General features: G+C 39.0%; 1 protein-coding gene across 6 annotated transcripts in view; it reads right to left on the minus strand.

Moving 5' to 3' along the window:
* Positions 1 to 20,789, minus strand: part of DLGAP2 (DLG associated protein 2) — a 688,475-nt gene that overhangs the window by 544,963 nt on the left and 122,723 nt on the right. For 4 of the 6 annotated variants that reach the window (XM_050950698.1, XM_050950697.1, XM_050950695.1 and 1 more), the window contains one exon: positions 16,134 to 16,188. The exons of the other annotated variants lie outside the window; for them this stretch is intronic. In XM_050950698.1, coding sequence (XP_050806655.1) covers positions 16,134 to 16,188 — 55 coding nt within the window. The remainder of the gene's footprint in view (positions 1 to 16,133; positions 16,189 to 20,789) is intronic. 6 annotated transcript variants of the gene reach the window in all.

Raw genomic sequence — 20,789 nt, forward strand, 5'->3', positions numbered from 1 at the left:
TTCCATAGAAACAAGATGGAGTTAGAAAATTTCAGTAGTGGGCAACAAATTCAAATGATTTTTTTTAATTAATCATTATGGTATACAGTTAGTGCATATATGTATATATACACACACCTTGCATATAAATTTATTTTATGCATTTATCCCACAAGACATGGTTCACTAGCCCTAATACATAAATGCGTATTACTATCCATTATTTCTAAGCTTCTACAGTAGCTAAAGACTGAGTTGAAACATGAAAAAGGTGTACAGTTAATCTCTTTAAAAACATTTAAAATAAGGATTTTTTCCTATTAAATGGTAGAGCATCATCCGCTGTGAAGAAATTATTTAAAAAACAAGAAAATCAACTGGAGAGGCTAGAGTGATATGGACTGAACACAGCCTGAAGAATTTTATTTTCAAAATTCATTCCCTTTTAGTCTGAGGCTGATTTGATTTTCTTTACTCCTTATATTTATATCACCTACAGTTTAATTGTGATGTAATTTCTTATGCACTGTGGGCAGACTTCTGTGACTTATCACCTCCAAATATATTTGTGAAGGTCATTCATGAATTAGAATTCTATCAACCGGAATCACTTGCATTCTACAGGCTGTATTTGACATGGAAATTCCAGGCTCATGTAAAATTTTAATGATAGAGTAAGACAGACTGGTCCTTACAGATTTCTAAAAGAGGTACTGAGATTATATAGTTTAAAACTGTCCACAAATGCCCTCAGGGCTCCGAAATCAGGTCTCACTAACCATCTACAATATACAGCCCTCAAGCCACAGCTGCTTTACCCACTAAGGCTGCTATCAGAGGAATATAGCTATGAGCTACAGCTGCAACACCTTGGGTACCAGTCTCTCCACTACATCTTCTGTGACTCCTGTGATGTTTGGATTGGGCAGGCAGGGGAGTGAGGTGCACAGCTCCCAGAAGTTTTCCTCTAATAGCTGCTCCAGCTGTTGACAGACACTGGCATTTCCTGATTTGAATGTTTAACCACACAGTTTTAATATTCTCCAAATACAGGTTTTTGTTTGTTGGAATTAAATGGAGTAAACAATATACATTATCACTTGCATGCACTAGCAAGTGTGTGTTTGATTCTGTGCAAACTATTATGCTTGCCCACCTAAAGGTCAAATTTTGAATTTTTCACCATAAAAGATGTCTTTCACCAGATGTTTTCCTTTAGTGATTTTACAGGATGGAGAATGTTATGGAGGAATGAATACATTTCCTGTTCCTCTTAGTTCTTCAGCTACTTAAGAGATTGATTGGAGACTGGGTCATAGGCAGTCAGGCCTAACTGTCAGAGCAGGAGTAAGGCCTACTGGTTAAAGTAAGAGTCATCCCTAGTGGTCAAAGTCCAAATGCCAGAGCCCATGATCAAGGCAGAGTCAGTCAGGAATTGGAGCTGAAGATTCGAACTGGATTACCTGGAGTCAGAGAAGACAGGCGCAGGGCTGGTTTCAAGGCAGGAGCTAGGCTGGGACAGGACTGGAACAAGGCCAGGTGTGGGGCAGGGTCTAGGCAAGAGCAAGGCTGGGTGCAGAGCTTGGAGTGAGGCCAACACAAGAAGGCTTAGAATCTGCAGGCATATGTGTTAAGCAGCCACTGGTCCTTTGCAGCTGCTGGGCTCAAGAGCAAGCCACTTGACTGTCTTAGCCAATCAAGTGGTTCTGCTGTGGCCTAGCTGCACTCATTCGCTGCCCAATGACCGGGCAGATGCAAGTCCTCATTACTGACAAACCTCTACTAAAAGAACTAATTGTTCTCTGTGCAAACTATCGCAGGGTTTCATATCATATACAGTGCACAGCATGGGCTGTACAATAACCATCAGTAACAATATCTGTCATCATACACATTACGGTGCAGAAACATCTGCCATTTCCTATCACAATGAAAAGGAGACAAATTACTGCCTATGGTAGATAACTGCAGACACTGGTGACTATTACTGTATTATTATACAATAGTATCCAAAAGGGCTGTAAAAGCAAGCCAGACAATATGACAAGTCAATCTATGCTAATTTAGCAAAGTCCTTTTAAACTTATAGGGTTTTTTTAAACCCTCACATTTTGATTAATAACTATATATTTCTACAGTTTTTAGTGTTAGGAGATGAAATGGGAAGGGAAGGGAAATATATATAAAAAGAATTAGCTGAAAGAAAAAATAATAAATATAATCAGAAAAATGTCCCCATTCTCTGAGGGCCTCTTGTATGTAATCTTTGGATGAAGGAGGATTTCTCAGATCCTCTAGAGAATGGGCATAATTAGAGGAAAGCTCTCATGCATTTTGGTGACAGAGAGGCTTGCAAGTTCACGTCAAAAGTTGAGTTTGTGTTTCCCTTTCCCTGCATATTTGGGTTCTCCCCATCTTATTATTTGCCTTAAGAATGCATCTATCTTTCTCCTATTCAAAAAGATAAAAATTACTGGCAAAAGAAAGAAGTCACAGACTAGAACGCAGGTGCTGAAAAAGCAGTAGAAGATTGAGAGAGTAATGGTTCCTTCTCGTCTTCACTTGTTTCTTTTGCTTCTTATTGCTGAAATAGGAGCTGTTAGCACATTCTCACTCTGCACCTGTGTTTGCAGACACAGTATCTTGAAAGTACTTCCAAGTCACCTCTTCAGTCAGAAAGTATTGAAACAGGGAATGTAGATCTCACTTGAACATTCCCTGTTGCCTTACACACAGGCCAGAAGATCATTTCTGTTTGCTGATAACTGCAGTGAGAAGAAAATGCCAGCACAGACTTATGCAGAATCAATGAGCCCTAAGTCTCCTTTGGCATTACCTACTCTGATTCCCTGAGACCTCTGAAAACTCTTTTCTCCTTGCCATTAATTGATAGCTATTCTACAATATGGTAAGGACTAATATTTTACTGTGTGTATATGCAAGAATTTTACCTTATTGACTTGAATTTGACAAGAAATTTCCATTGTTTGATTTTCTGTTGTCAGTTACATGCTTCCTTTGACTCTGCCCATATACTGCACTGTGTTGGCATGCCATGCATTTTGGCCGTGGATTTCAATGCTTTATCTGTACACTCCCACTCAAAAGAATGACCCCATAAAGTAGACTTCTTCTAAGTGATATACCTACTGCCTGAGTACTTATTTAGCAAATAAACTGAACCAGTTAATAAACAAACTCTGGCTTATTGAAATCAATCATTCTTTTTACCTGCTGTTTTAATTTAGCTTTATAGTTAGCCTTGTTATAACTAAGAGTTGTTTGTAGTTTGTGTTGCTTATTATATATATATTTTCCTCTTTTTCCAGGTGCTTACTTGTGTACATTAGGAATTCTCTATTAATTATGTCAGAAATATAGAGCAAGGCAGTGTTTTCTTTTCTTTCCTTCCTCCTTCTTCTCATGATATGATAGTGGTATATAAAATCATGAGTGGTGTGGAGAAAGTGAATAAGGAAAAGTTATTTACTTGTTCCTATAATATAAGAACTAGGAGCCACCAAATGAAATTAATGGACAGCAGGTTTAAAACAAATAAAAGAAAGTTCTTTTTCACACAGCCCACAGTCAACCTGTGGAACTCCTTGCTTGAGGAAGTTGTGAAGGCTAGGGCTATAACAGGGTTTAAAAGAGAACTAGATAAATTCATGGAGGTTAAGTCCATTAATGGCTATTAGCCAGGATGGTAAGGAATGGTGTGCCTAGCCTCTGTCTGTCAGAGAGTGGATGGCAGGAGAGAGATCACTTGATCGTTACCTGTTAGGTTCATTCCCTCTGGGGCACCTGGCATTGGCTACTGTCGGTAGACAGGATACTGGGCTGGATGGACCTTTGGTCTGACCCAATATGGCCATTCTTATGTTCATCTTCCTCCTCCCAAGAGATGCTATGTTTTCGACAGATTTTCCTAGCTACATAATTAAGTAGTCACCATCACTGCCTGAAAGAAGACAACAACACTCTTTCCCTTCCGTTCTGCCTGTAGGCTTAATCTTGAGCAAACTAGTTGATTTTTTTTCCCTTTTGCATTTGGGTCTAATTGTGTATGTGCTAAGATTATTGTGGGAAAGCTGAGTCAGAGATATGGGTTTTATATTTAATGCAGAAAGGGGTGAAGCTAGTACACATTCTGGTCTCTTGTGGGAATGAGTGCTGGAATCCAGAGATGGTTGTCTCCCATACACAAAAACCTCCCCATATACATCCACAGGTTCATGGGTTTGGGGAAACATAACTTTTGTGGGGAAGGTCATGGTCACTGATGCGGAAGTGTAACTAGTACCAATCACATGGAGGTATTTGACTATCAGGTGAGAAACTTTGGACTGGACTTTGCATTCAACAGGAAGTCTGTACAAAGACTATGGCAATGGGGTGATGTGTTCAAAGCACACCTGTGTTATTTAGCAAATGGGCATCCATGCTCTGTACCAGTTTGAGGTTTGCCGGGGTGGTAGATTCATTCCTAGATGTAACAAATTACAATATTTGGGCCTGGAGGTCATGCATGTATGCACAACAACAACCTTGGTTAGGTCTGTCTGTGTGGACTGAACTCTGGAGCTCTAGATCTGAAAACATGCACCGCTGCTGCTTGAGATAATGGATCTGGTCCCTTAGCTTGGAGGCAATAGCAGACTAATAAACCTGTCATAAACAGATAGCTAAGGGTTAATGTCTCTTTCACCTGAAGCACCTGACCAGAGGACCAATCAGAAAACCGGATTTTTTCAACTCTGGGTGGAGGGAAGTTTGTGTCTGAGTCTTTTGTCTGCCTGCCTGCTTTCTCTGAGCTTTGGAGAAGCAGTTTCTACTTTCTAGTCTTCTGTTTCTAAGTGTAAGGACAAAGAGATCAGATAGTAAGTTCTATGGTTTCTTTTCTTTGGTATTTGCATGAATATAAGTGCTGGAGTGCTTTGATTTGTATTCTTTTTGAATAAGGCTGTTTATTCAATATTCTTTTAAGCAATTGACCCTGTATTATATCATCTAAATACAGAGAGAACATTTGTATGTATTTTTCTTTCTTTTTATATAAAGCTTTCTTTTAAGACCTGTTGGAGTTTTTCTTTACTTCAGGGAAATTGAGTCTGTACTCACCAGGGAATTGGTGGGAGGAAGAAATCAAGGGGAGATCTGTGTGTTGGATTGCTAGCCTGATTTTGCATTCCCTCTGGGGGAATAGGAAAGTACTTTTGTTTCCAGGATTGGGAACAGAGAGGGAGATTCACTCTGTTTGGATTCACAGAGCTTGTGTCTGTGTATCTCTCCAGGAGCACCTGGAGGGGGGAAGGGAAAAAGGATTATTTCCCTTTGTTGTGAGACTCAAGGGATTTGGGTCTTGGGGTCCCCAGGGAAGGTTTTTCAGGGGGACCAGAGTGCCCCAAAACACTCTAATTTTTTGGGTGGTGGAAGCAGGTACCAGGTCCAAGCTGGTAACTAAGCTTGGAGGTTTTCATGCTAACCCCCATATTTTGGACGCTAGGGTCCAAATCTGGGACTAAGGTTATGATAAAACCTCTATAGCATCCCACTAGAGGAGGTCAAAAAAACACTCTGGGTTAATGTGGAGACCGCAGTAGTCTTCTGACCAGTCACAGATGGAACTTCAAATGTTTACAGCAATGGTTATTTTGATATCCAGAAGCACTGAGGAGTCCAAAGGGACCCTGATGATGCAAATTCATTTTACAATAAGCACAATATTACAAAAAGAGGCTAGGGAGCCTAGGTGCCACACTAATAGAAGTAATAAACGCTTCCCTCTTCCTACCAGCATCATTTTCATCATGCCAGATTTTCAGGTTTAGCCAGCTGCATTTTATCCAGGTGTTGTTCTCACGTAGGCATTGGGAAAACTCAGGATGACGTTATTGACACAGGAGACTTAGAGCCTGGTCTGGTCTGCATACTGCTGGTAATTCAGCCCATGTGGTCTCAGCAGCTAACCAATGATTTCATGAAGATGCTGAAGAATTGAATGTTGAACCAAGCTAGAACTTTGGCAACATTCTGTCAATACAGTAATCAGGTGCCTTCATACAACTTTTTGAAAAAAAAACATGGTTTAAGTCATATGAAACCCACTGATCAGGAGAGTTAAAATCCTATTTTACCATCTTTACCACATACTTCAATTTTCTGCTCCCTGTTTTTATTTAAAAAAAATCATTTTATTCCAACTTATTAGGTTGCATTTCCTTTACAAACTGTTTTGGTCCTTAGGAGAGTACTGCTTCCCCTGCAAGTGTAATGCTGAGAAGACAGACTTATAGGACTGGAGGGCGGGGGGTGGGGGCATGCCTGTGCTCTGGTGGAAGAGGGAGCCATGGCTGGGCTCTGGGAGGAAGGAGGCCTGTGTCTGAGCTTGGGGGACCTGCGGCTGGGCTCTGTGGGGGAGGGGGTGTGGATATCTGGGCTGGGGGTCATGGCTGGGCTCTGGGGGAGGGGGTGCAGGTATATGGGCAAGGGGAGCCCAGCGGCTGGTCTATGGGAGGGTAGGGAGTTCAGGTGTATTGGCTGGGGAGGAGAAGGGTTGTGGGTGTCTGCCCCTCCTCAGCTGGGCTCTGGAGGGGAGGGGGCAGAGAAACAAGAACTGGGTTGTCATAGGAGTTTCTTTAACTCTCCAACCCTGGTGGAATTTTTGTGTGTGTCTGTATTGTTACAGATATACTTGGTTATAGGTATTTTGAAATAAATTACAGAATAAATGAAACTAGTGTTATTATGTAGTGTTAATTTGACAAAATGTGCAGAATTTAAAAATATTATTCACATAATTTTTATCTTTTGGCGCAGAATTCCCCCTGGCGTATAATACATCCTAGGATGATTTTTTGCTTTTTTGAAACATTACACACTGACTCATATTCAGCTTGTGATCCACTATGACCCTCAGATCTCTTTTCGTAGTACTCCTTCCTAGGTGATCATTTCCTATTTTGTATGTGTGCAACTGATATTCCTTCCTAAGTGGAGTACTTTGTATTTGTCTTTATTGAATTTCATTTGATTTATTCATATGATTTCTCTAGTTTGTCCAGATCATTTTGAATTTTAATCCAATCCTCCAAAGCAATTGCAACACCTCCCATCTTGGTATCATCTACAAACTTTATAAATGTATCTCTATGCCATTATCTAAATCACTGATCAAGATATTGAATACAACCAGACCCAGAACTGATCCCCGTAGGACCCCAAATCCTGACAGCTTGACTGCAAACCATTAATAACTACTCTCTGGGAATGGTTTTCCAACCAGTTATGCACCCACCTTATATTAGCTCCATCTAGGTTGTATTTCACTAGTTTGTTTATGAGAAGGTCATGAAAGACAGTATCCAAATCCTTACTAAAGTCAAGATATTCTACATCTACTGCTTCCCCCACCCCCATCCACAAGGCTTGTTACCCTGTTACAGAAAGCCAGTAGATTGGTTTGACATGATTTGTTCTTGACAAATCCATGCTGATGCTTATCAACTTATTATCTTTAGGTATTTGGAATCTCTGCCATCTTCCGGAACTTTTTGAAGATAATTACTAATGCTCAAATATCTCCTCAATCAGCTCCTTGAGTATTCTAGGGTGTCCTAAGTAATTTTTAATTTGTTCTTTCCCTATTTTAGCCTCTGATCCTACCTCATTTTCACTGGAATTCACTATGTCACATGTCCAATCACTGCTAACCTTTTTTGGTGAAAATTGAAACAAACAAATCATTTAGCACTTCTGCCATTTCCACATATTCTACTGGGTGTTTTCCCCACTCATACCATGTTCTTGGTCTTCCTCTTGTTTCTAGTGTATTTGTAGAATGTTTTCTTGTTTAATCTCATTTTGTGCCTTGGCCTTTCAAATTTTGTCTCTATATATTTGTATTATTTGTTTATATTCATCCTTTGTAATTTGACCTAGCTTCCACTTTTTGTAGGACTCTTTTTCAAGTTTCAGATCACTGAAGATCTCCTGGTCTCTTGCCATACTTCCTATCTTTTCCACGCTGCTAAATAGCAATTTCGCCTATAAAGAGGTTGAGGGGGTAGCATATATTTGAAAATAAAATAAGGATGTGTATTTTGTAAAAGTGTGCATTTATAATAAAGATGCCTGTGTTGTGACATAGTACATCTGGAAATAGATGTAGTCAGGGTCCCTGATCGGCAAAAATAAACAGATCTTACAGGAAGTTTAACATGGACTAAAATCTTTAGCTGAGTTTCCCTCCTCCCCCACCCCCTCAATGTTGAAGGTTGCTAGAATAAGGAGGGTTTATATAGGAAGCACAGTCAGTCCCTATGTGGATGCTTCAGTAATCCCTTTTGGCTAATCAAGAAACATTCATCAGTCTGCTGTCCCCAGCCCTCCTCTGCTAAAGGAAGGGTTGATGTGATGCACAGCCTGGGGAAACAGATGCAACAACTGGGGGGAATGAGGAGGACATGTCTCTCTCAATGGTTATCCTCTTTGTGTGTCCCTGTGTTTCCACTCCTGCTCCCTTTGAATTGTTTTATGTTGCTTCACCACTATTGGGAAAGAGGAGAAAAAATAGTGGATCTTTAGGTTATAAAAGGATCTTGCATTAGATTCTCAACGTGCCGAATTCAATTGGAGGCTAAAATTATGATTTAAGGAATTTTGGTATAGGTCTTTTCAGACAAAAAAATAGCATTTTTCCAAAAACTGTTTCTTATACAGCAATATTTGTTTCCTTTTTTAATGCAGTTGAGATGGATGGAGTCCACGTGAATTATGAAATGCATAATTATCAAACCCAAAAGAAAAATCCATATATAGGGTGAATTCTGCCCTTCTGAGTCCTCAGAAGGGCATATGTGGCTTTCAGTAAAGCAAGTGCACCATAGATCTCAATGCAAGAATCCATGCATCTCAATTTTTTTCATAACATAGACCAGGTCTTGACAGAGAAATTGTTTTACTAATCACCACCCCTACCATTCACTACTGCCCAGTCCACCACCCCTCCACTTAGTTGCTGCACAGTCCTTTTTCTGTCCCAGTGATAATCCCATACATACCTACAGCAACTACAGCAATTACTTTCATGACAATAATAGTAGGATATATTTCATGTATTTTTAGTTTCTATTAATGAAATTTGGCAGGAGGCACTAAGGTGCAGAGCCAGCAACATATGACTAGCCAGCTCTTCACAGAGCAAAGCAATCTGGAGACCATGGTTTGGGAACTTCTGGATTAGATAGAAGATTAAGAAAGTACTTATCCTTGCTTTATTTTCACCCCTTTAATTCCCATTTCCATGGAAACAGGGCTGGAAAGTACCAGCAGGCAGTCTGCTGATGAGCATCCGAATGAGAACACTTGTAGAACTCAGCAGGCAGACAGCAGGAGAAGTCTACAAGATCTGGTTTCAAAACCCAGCTATAGATTTTAAGCAAAGGGAAGTCTTATGACTACAGCAAAAGGACTTGTAAATAGGTCTGGGTTCTGTCCCTAGCCTTGCCACAGATTTCTGTCTGAAAGTGGCAGGAAATTTAACTTCCTCCATTTCCTCGTTTGTAAAATTAAGAAGGAATAATATTTTCTGCCTCAAAGAGGGCATTGGGCAATATCCACTATAATTAGCCAAGCATTTAATATACAAGTAAAAGCATATTTTGTTATCGTTGTAGTGTTTTGGATCCTGAACTCTGTAGTGTGATGCGCTCTGAGAAATTATACTGGTTGCTACACAAGTCACATACACCTGGTCACAGAAGCCAAAAACCCAGACAGGTGGCAACCCTATCACGTCCATACATTTCAAACATTTACCAGCCCTTTGGATAACCCATTATAAAAAAAATCAAATAATTAACCACTGGTTAATAATATAACAACTGCAAAAACTGCACTTTTTTTCCTGAATCCTGATCCAAAACTCTACTCTCTAATAAAAGCAGCTAAACCAAATGATAAATGAATGTAGATACACTTTTTAGAGGCAAGAGCACAAGTTTAACTTTTTAAAGTAATTTAGTGAAGTCAAGTATAAATAAAATTACATCTGAATATAGGAATTATTTTTAAATCTACCTTAATTTTCTTCTAGCAAGTATTTGCTGTTCAAATAAATGGGGAAAACATAAACAAAACAGTGAAATAGTATTTTCTTAGCTAACTACTTTGGCCAAAGAATTAGATAGGTTACCACTGTTGTGTCCCTGATATTACATCTATGCCACTTTATCAGATAGAAATTATAGGTTTTGTAAAAGAAAGAACACCCAAACATAGATGACTGATGTGATTTTAGCCCATATAATGGCCTCATGAAAATGAAAGCGGATATAAACACAGAATAATGAGGGTTTTACTGTCCTGTGAAAATACAATAACGAATAGCAAAAGCTGGAAATTGAATTGATGATGAAGAATGACATGACATAAATCCATATTTTGCTAGAGTTGCTATATAACAATTTTTACCAAATTCTTTATCAGACTCAAATTAGCAACATAGGTTTGAAACAGTGTATTGAACTTATGTTTTACTTCAAAATCACAGATATAAACGCCCCTACAAGGTTTAAAAGGGCAGGAGGACATCACTAGTTTAAAACCAGGTGGAGAGGAGTGCAAGGCCCACCATAAAAAGGTGTCAACCTCTTTAAGGTTCAGAAGATATTAATATTTCTTAAGGAGGCTGTAATGGAAACAGTGATTCCAATCTTACCAAATATGGAACTACATCAGGGGGACTCAGATGAACAGTATATTCCACTCAGGCGGAACGAGAAAGGGCAGTACAGAGCATAGATAACTGTATAATTTGGTTTAATCTGTTCTATATCATCTACGTGAGCAATTCACGGTTTGACAGATCAAACCAGCATAAAAAACACATAGAGGTCAGTTACCCTACCACCACTGTCCCATCAACAATGGTACATTTATGAAATATAACAAAGTAATAATTAGATTGATCACAGTTTGATAATGTTTCACTGCTTTGAGGAGAGCAAATACTAAGGTGAGGCTGGACAGAAGAAGAAAATGGAGCTTTGAAAACCAAGGAGCTGATTCTCATTTAGTCCAGAGTCCCTTTAAGACCACTGATCATTGTCAGAGTTGCGTAAATCAGGAGTGACTTACATTTACACTTCCTTTAAGGCTGTTTTACACTGCCAGAGCAGTATAAAGGTGGCCTTAGTGTAAATGAGATTCAGTGCCCAGATTAATCTATCCTTTTTTTTGAATACACCAGTCACTATTGAGTATTCCTCATAGACCAGTGACCAGCAAAATGTTCAGTTTTCTACTTTAATGTTAATTTATATAAAAAAAATCCATGACACATCAATACAGAAACCATTTTGAACCCGTTTTTTTATATTCTTTTTTAAAAATTTTATTGCTGAGAAACAGCTAAGTTAATTTCTCCCCTATTTTGCTGAGAAACACAACTCCACAGGGATAGATCCTGCTATGTGACATTTCAGCTTAGACTGTATTTTTACAGTCAAGTTATAAACCCTTGAAAATACATTTACAGAGGAAAATCTAAAACATCTTCATGATCAAAGTAATACAAGTAACACTACATTGAGGGTATAATAAATTAACTGTATTATTTTAAAATATTCAGTAACAAAATTCACAGAAAATTAATCTTTACCACTTCAGAATCTTAACAGGAGATGCAGCAAATGTGGGAGTCTACCACTGTACACCAGATTTACTTCCTGACTGCTATGCATCTCTTCTGGCTCTCACAGTTATATCATTCTCAGACGCTTCTCTCATCTTTCGAGGTTTCTTCCTAGGACTTAATAGTTACAGATTCTTTTCATAGAATAGTAGGGTTGGAAGAGATCTCAGGAAGTCATCTAGTCCATCCCCCTGCTCAAAGCAGGACTAACCCCAACTAAATCATCCCAGCCAGGTCTTTCTCAAGCTGGACTAAGGACGGAGATTCCACCACCTCCTTAGGTAACCCATTCCAGGGCTTCACCACACTCCTAGTGAAATAGTTTTTCCTAATATCCAACTTGGACTTCCCAGACTATAACTTGAGACCATTGCTCCTTGTTCTGTCACCTGCCACCACTGAGAACAATCTAGCTCCATCCTCTTTGGAATCCCCTTTCAGGTAGATGAAGGCTGCTATAACCCCGCCCCCCCCCACTCTTCTATATAATAAATAAGCCCAGTTCCCTCAGCCTCTCCTCATAAATCATGTGCCCCCGCCCCCTAATCATTTCTATTGCCCTCTGCTGGACTCTCTCCAATTGTCCACATCTTTTCTTTAGTGGGGGGCCCAAAACTGGACTCAGTACTCCAGATGTGGCCTCACCAGTGCCGACTAGAGGGGAATAATCACTTCTCTCAATCTGCTGGCAATGCTCCTACTAATGCAGCCCAATATGTCGTTAGCCTTCTTGGCAACGAGGGCATACTGCTGACTCATATCCAGCTTCTCGTCCACTGTAATCCCCAGGTCCTTTTCTGCAGAACTGCTGCTTAGCCTGTTAGTCCCCTGCCTGTAGCAGTGCATGGGACTCTTCTGTCCTAAGTGCAGGACTCTGCACTTGTCCTTGTTCAACCTCATCAGATTTCTTTTAGCCCAGTCCTCTGGTTTGTCTCTTTTCTCTTTCCAGTACCAGCATTTTTAAAAATTTGCTGTTTCATTCTAACTTTTTTTCCTTTTAATATTTGTGCGTTTCACTTCATGCCTTCCCCCCCCACACACACACTTTTTCTGTCCCTCCATCCCTCCCTTTTTGTTTTTTAAATAGAAATGGACCCCAGTATTATTTATTAGGATCAAGGAGCCACAGTCACAGACCCCAACATGCAAAGTGCAGTACAAGCACAGAACAAACCAACACTCCCTGCCCCAAAGACCTTCAATCCTAAATCCAAGCACCCTCAAACTTTGGAGGAGTTCAAAATCTGGACCCAACCCTGGATCTGAAGTTTGCCAGTAGGGCATTTCTCAGGACTCCGTTGTCATCAAGCCCTTCATAGCATAGGCACCAACTCTATGGGTGCTCCAGAGTCCATTTTCAGAATGGGGAGAGATATATAATGGTGTCCCACCAGGGGTTTGTATTGGTCTGGGATCAGTACTGTTCAACATATTTGTATACGATCTGCAAAGTTTGCAGATGGTACAAAATTATTGAAGATTGTTAAGTCCAAAACAGAACACAAAGAGTTACAAAGGGATCTCATAAAACTGGGTGACTTGGCAACAAAATGGCAGATATAACTCAATGTTAAATGCAAAGTAATGCACATGGCAAAATATAATTTCAACAATACACACAAAATGGTGGTGCCTAAATCAAGAGAGATCTTGGAGTCATTTACTGTACTCTGGAAGCACTATGTTTCCAGAGTACTGCAAATTCATAAGAATCCTTCTCACTGTGCCTGTATCATCCTGAACTGTGGAATGCTCATTGTTCTGCTTCAGAAGACTTAAAAATTATCTCCAGTCATCAGTGGGACAGATGCAACTGAATAGAATAGCTGTCTTAACGTGCATCAAAATAATACCAGGGAACCTAGATGTAAATAAGATTGCTGAAAGTTTCATCCAGAAAGCTTCAGTGAGACATAATGTCTTTAAACTGGGATGTTAGTGTACACAGCTTTTAGGTGATTGCAATGATCTTAATATACTGTAATTCATGATAATGCAATTATGTAGTTCATAACAATTGAATCATTATTAAAATAGTAAAGATACCAATGATAAACATATTAAATAACTAGAACATGAAAGAAGTGTATAAATATGATGAAAATAGCCTCCCCTCAAAACTGGCAGAGCGCCTCCCAACACACACACTCCTCTTCAGAAGCACCCACTGGCAAAAACAAAAGTCAGTATCTGTGCTTCACAGCCACATCCCTACCTCAGCACGGTCTGCCAGGACCAGGAGTCCAGTATCAGAGAGAGAACATGTTCTCCACTGATAGCAAGTGTGTGGGAAATGAATATGGAGGAACAGGGAAAACCTTGACTCTACTCTCTGCCAAGGGCCAGTCAACAGAGTTGAGCCAGTATGAGATGGGAAGACTTCTCCTTGCTGGTAAGCAAGGCACCCTTGGCTTGCACCCTTTATTGGCTTGCATCTTTTATTCAGAGCTTAGCAAAGACACAACCTATCCTTCTATGAGCCCTGAAATCTATACCCCACAGCTCTGGCTAGAGTCAAATCAAGGCAATCTATAGGCCTTCCCCTGAGTTTTGGTTAGCCCCTTATTCACTGGAGCTCAGCTGCTGCACATGCAGCCTCTTTGCTTACTGTCTGATTGCCTCCCAAAAGGAAATGCAAGAAAAATTACATTTGCTGCCATATTTTGTTTACCAAATATATTATACATTGTTATGGGAGCTAGGAACACATACATTTACTTTGAGCACCGCTGGCAGTGCTGAACTATGTAAAAAAAAACCCAAAAACCTGGGCATATTGTGACATACCAGCCACCTGCATGCCTGCAGTTTGTACAGCAGTGTCACAAGCCAATTACAGAAGACTGGGGTTATTTATATAAAAATTTCATGTGAATGACACTGTACAATGAATGAGGTGCACCAAATATTAACAACAGGTTTCTCTCTCCTAGAACATAGACCAAGATTTTTCAGAACTAGGTGCATTAAGGCACCTAAATAGGGGCTTGACTTTGAAAAGTCAATGAGTGGTGGGTGTTGAGAATTTTTGAAAATTGGGCCATTTATCCTAGAGGATGGATTCAAAAGCCTAATTTTAGGCATCAACTTTTGAAAATGTTGGCCTTAATATCTACAGGACACAATTACGTACCAATGAAATCAGTGTGAATTTCACCATTGACTTCAATGGGATCGGGATCAAGCCCTATTAGTGAGCCAGAACAAAACACTAATGAACAAACACTAAATGGAATGTTGTCATTATAGCCATTATCGTGCACAGAATTTTTCAAGATTGTTTGAAAACAGGAAGGAAGGAACTTTGGTTTTTACACTCAGTCTGTGCTCATGTTATTAATGACTTCCAAATTTGAGAGGCAAGATAAACTATTTGTTTTATTATTATTATATTTTATGCCTTGCAGCTTCAAAAATATGTAAATGAAATTTCAACTTATCTTTAATTACAATAATATACCCATGAGTCACATGATGTATGGGTCAAGTTCAACATGCAAGTGGGCTGAGGGAAAGAAATCAGGTTTATTTTAATTTTAGTTATTTTTGAGAAAATGGAAGTGCCATTGATATATGTTCTCAACAGATCATACAAATGATAAGTTGGTGTTTGTGTATTTTCTCAACCTCTATGAAATTAATGCACAACTACATCAAGTATTTGAAAACGTTCACACAATTTGTCACACAACCAAATTTCACCATATTTATGATGATGAATAAGTTTTATATATCTTCATGTTTTACGATGACACTACGTTTCAAGCAAGGGCTTCCAATTAAATAAATGCATTTCAAATTGATATTTCATTTTTCAGGGTAGAGGGAGAAATATTAATACAATATCTCTTCTCTCACTCACTCACCTTTAGATTTTTCTTCCATATAATTATTCAAAAGCCAAACTTACCACATCATAATCCAAACACAAGAGTAAGAACTTACCCAAAGAAGTAATTTCACATCATCTTTCACTCTATTCTTTTATGCATTGAGAAACAGAGACTTTAAATATATACAGTACCAACATTTATAACTCAACTATGAAAAGCTAAGATCCACAGGGACGCAGCCACAAATGGGCTCAAGTGTTGAACCTCTTTGCTAGCCAGAAAAATACTTTTATAATTAATAATACAAAGTAGTTCAGGAGTTAACATATTCAACTTTATAAAGCAAGATCTGTTAGCCATTTCCTACAAAGATAATAGCCAAAAATAGCATGTAACTTGTAAACATACTTCACTGGAAAACAGATCACTTAAACACAGGAGTCAACTTAGTGTTTGAAATAAATATCCAATTTTTCACTTCTTTCAGTGATTTTCAAGTCCTGTTCTAGAAACAACAAACAAGAAATCTTCTCAGTCTTATACAATTGTGCTTTCATGTTTCTCCGTATCTCACATGAAAGCCACATTAACAGATCAAAAAGTAAAAAAGAAGATTTAATGTTTACCTGTATTCCTGTCTGGTAAAATACAGCAATGCTTCTGCAAAATGCCAGGCAGAATCTATTGCAACATAAAAAAAAGAGTAAGTTTTATTACTATTTGAGGGAAAAGTGACATTTATTATTCAACATAAAGTAAATAGTTCCTATGATGCTCTGAGAATCCAATCGTTCAGCTTTTACACAGCTGAACTTCCACAGAAGTCAATGGGAGTTTTAAATGCCTGATGGCCACAATGAGGATAGCTGCTCCTGTTAGCAACAACTTCCTTGCAAAACTATACTCACCCACCTCCCCGTGAGTTTAATATTGTATTTATCATCATGTATTGATAGAAAAGTACAGTAAGTACTTGAGCTGGTATGTCTCCACAACAATTTTGCATAGCTTGTCTTCAAGGTCATCTAACAAACTGCAGCATAGAAAATGTTTGAGATATATACGCAGCTAAAATAAGGTAACACTCATATCAATAGATACAGAGAGTATAATTTTCTCTCAATAAGCAATCATTCCTCTTCAGAGGTGTCAGAGCAATAGGGTAACGGGAGCTGAAGAGGTAATATGATGAATGGATAAAGCAAAGGACTGGGAATCAGGAGATGTGGATTCTAATCACCCCTTAGATACTTTATTCACTGTGTGACCTTGGACTAGGGTTGACAACAGTCCCTTATTACAAGGGACATTCCTTATTTTTTCATCTCTGTACAAGATCAGGAGCTGTTGAGTGCTGCAAAAAGCAGCAAGAAATGCCCCTGGTGAATGTAGGTGAGTATTGCTTATTAGTACAGTAAAACCTCAGTGCTATGAACACCGGAGTAACAAACTGACTGGTCACCCACACACCTCATTTGGAACTGGAAGTATGCAATCAGTCAGTGAAAAAAAAAAAGGCAACAAATGTACAGTACTGTGTGTGACTTTTTGACATAAACTGTGACTGTATAGATCATTGTTGCAACTGGGTCCTATGGTTGCATCAGTTCTTGTACAGAGAAGGCCAAGCAGGGTGTCTATGGAAAGGTTGCAGTTTGCTGGTTAGATGCTGTCTGTATGTGTGTATCATTTTTGTATTTGAACTTATGAATATTGTTTGATTCTAAGTAGCCTCAGTGAAGCATTTGGTCAGCTTCTTGAGAAAGAACTATTCTCAGTAAGCGCCCAATCAAGAAACACTTAACTGACAATGGACTTTGGGAGATGCCAATTCACATCTGAGCTTTCCTGGGAACATTCAAACTAACATGTGAACAACGGCATCGGCCTGCAAAAAGCTGAATCATTCATAGACATGTGGCTTGCCCAGGTGGCTACAGACTCCATCTTGTTGTTGTGATTTTGCACAGGAGAAAAAAGGGGTTTCCACCCCCAAGAGAGAGAATATAAAAGGTCCTGGAAACCCCTAATCTTTCTAGTCTCTCCTCATATGGAAGCCACTGCATACCCTTGATCAACTTTGTTGTCCTTCTCTGAATCTTTTCCAGTTCCACTATATCATTTTTTATATGGGGCAAGCAGAGCATACTATGGATTTATATAGTGACATTATGCTATTTTCTGTTAGCCTTGTCCACAGTCTTGTTGACTCCCTCAAAGAATTCTAACAGACTGGTGAAACACTAATTTCCTTTACAAAAATGTGTTGCCTCTTCCCAACAAATAATGTTTATCTATGAACCTGATAATTGTGTGCCCTAATATAGTTTCCACCAATTTGCTTGGTACTGAAGTTAGGCTTACTGGCCTATAATTGACAGAGTCACCTTTGGAGCTCTTTTTTGAAAATCCATGTTACATTAGCTACCTTCCAGTCCACTGGTACAGCAAGTTATAAACTCAATGGTGCTGTGTGCTGGAACTTCCCCTAATATAGAATCTTCTGAAGAGATGTTACACACATAAGTGATTTCAGTAAAAAACTGTCCTTTCTTTAAAATGTTGAGAATCTGAAAGGTCACCAAGGGAAAAGACAATTTTTCTGATTGTTTGGATGTAGAGGTGATCTGCCTAACCCAAAAGATGCAAGATTGGGCCTCTCAATTTATCCCTGACATTACTGAGATGAATCCCAAAAGCGATCTGATTCAACATCTCTGCCCTCTTTTGGAAAGCACAGAAAACTTGTCAAAATCCCTAAGACGACATACTTCATAATAAAGATACTCTGTTTAGTGAGGAGGTGTGGCTTCCCTCTGACCAGAGGGGGAGGAACGACCGCCACCACACTACACTCTGTTTGCAACGGACAGGACACTCTGATACACTATTACTATATGGAAAGAGAAAATACTTTTACTTCATAAAGATGGACAAGATTTCTTATAAACTGCAGATAGAGGAACAGCAAACATTACATGTCACGTTTGAGAATACTAGTTGCATCTCCTGTCTTTGTAAAAGAGAGAAGCTGGCAAATACTAAGATCCCAAAATGCTCAGCAGGGAACTTAGCATGCTATGTCCTCTTGATATAAGTGGCAGAGAAGGGGCCTGGCTAATGATTAGAGCAGAGAACTTGAGTGTTAGGAGTTAGGCTCTTCTCACCTTTGCCACTGATTAGCTGCATGACCTGTGCAAATCACAAAACCTCTATTATAAAAATGAGGACAACAGATACCTCTTTCATGGGGTCAGGAGGCTTAATCCATTATCATAAAGCACTCTGATATGCTCAGAAAAAAAGGTGACTATTCAAGTGCTTTCAACCTAACTGTAACTGTGGCTGAAAACTTTATAAATCTGCCACTGCTACTCCAAAAGGAAGCCAATTAGAAACTATTAAGGTATTTGACAGCCTTCTTTATATCTATCCCTGCCATACCTAGGTGCTGATCACTTAAGACTCACTGAACTCCTTGCAAGTATCGGGGTATGTCTACACTACGGGATTATTCCAATTTTACATAAACCGGTTTTGTAAAACAGATTGTGTGATGAAGTAATAAAGAATGCAGGAATAAGAAACACTGACTTTTTAGTGAGATAAAATGAGGGGGAGGAAGCCTCCAGCTGCTATGATAGTCCAGGCAGGACATTAAAGGGTGGCTTGATTTTAAGATCCCATGGTGAATCTCTGATAAAGCACATCTGGCTGAGCAGCAGCTCTATACCGTATTTGCACCCAGTAATCTCCAATTCCCTGGAGCCAGTTCAGCCCCTGACATAAACTGCAGTAGCCTCAGAGTTACTATATATTTCAGCTGCCTACAACCACCTCCAAAGGCCATGCCCTGACATGCCCCCAGAAAAGCAGGCAAGTTTACTTTACATGGTTAGAAGTAACTTGTGGAACACATTGGCATAAAACAGAATTGATTACAAGAGCTCAGTAGGATTTAAAAGACACGGCATTTATATGGATAAACATCCACAATTATATCACATAAATTAAAAATATATTAGGATATGAACTCATTCTTCAGGACATTAAGACAGCAGCTAACTGCTGAACATTAAGAAGAAACTTCTCCTATGATGTAGTTATTCCACAATTGTCCACAAATGAGCTTTTTGCACCTTTATCTGAAGCATCCTGCTACAGGTCAGTTGGAGGCAAGATACTGGACTAGATGATCTAGTTTAATCCAGTAAGGCAAATCCTATCTTCTCATCATCATTTATCCTTTGTTTTCTTTTTTCTTAAAAAACAGGCACACCTTTAAACTTCTGTGTTATTTGCAGCTTCTCTGTGCTAAATATTGCTGGTTTCTTCTTTCCCGAATCTAGTGGGATCAGTCTTACTTGTTTTTCAGGTTACGGATCACATTATTTTGTTTGCTTTCTCATATTTTTGATATGAGGCTTGTGTTTTGTGCAAGATTTTTCCATAATCAGATACAAGGACATTTTGGGATAAGTTGTATGTACCAGTGCAGAATTTGTAATGCTAATGATTTCTACAACTGTGCTGAAATTTCACTACTTAGAATTGTTCTTTGCTTCCTCCTGTTATTATAGATGTATTTTCTATTTTTGCCTCTACTGATTTGGGGTTTTTTTGCATTTGGAGATTTATTCTATATTTCCTTTATTCTTTTCTTTTTGGATATCATACTGTGAGGTACTTAGCATCACGTGAGAGATGCTGAGAACCCGAATTCCGAGTGATGCAATGGGAGTGGAGGACACCAGTATCTTGCAGAATGAAACTCTTGCTGCTTTGGGGAGTTATTCCACACTCCTTACTTAGACAAATGAGGTATGTAGGACCAAGCCTCTTACAATCACCAGCTTTCTACCAGACTTCTGAAGGGATACTTCTCTTCTAGGGGCAAATATAGCTCTCCTATTTGCAAGCTGTTGTGAGCTGCAAACTATTATAAATCAAATGTTGTTTTCCTTTATAGCATTACTATATTTCATTTTTCGGAACATACAAGCAGCACTAGTGGCAATAGAGGTGGTGAAATGCTGCATTGAAAAGTTGTGTTTGCAGCCTAGACAATGCTCAGCAGATTCACCTTATATGGAGCCAATGTGACCAGCTTTCTACAGTCAAGAGTATTACATTTCACTATGCTTTTTTAGAGCGACTAGTCTTGATAATATCAGTGAGATCTTTGGTTTCAACTCAATTCCCATAATTATTCAAAGGTGATTTAAAATAACCAGCAACTCCATTCAAAGTATTACTTTATACCATGTTATTAGGTGCCATAG

The sequence above is a fragment of the Gopherus flavomarginatus genome, chromosome 4 (assembly GCF_025201925.1).
Source record: "Gopherus flavomarginatus isolate rGopFla2 chromosome 4, rGopFla2.mat.asm, whole genome shotgun sequence".
In the NCBI taxonomy this organism is placed as follows: domain Eukaryota; kingdom Metazoa; phylum Chordata; order Testudines; family Testudinidae; genus Gopherus; species Gopherus flavomarginatus.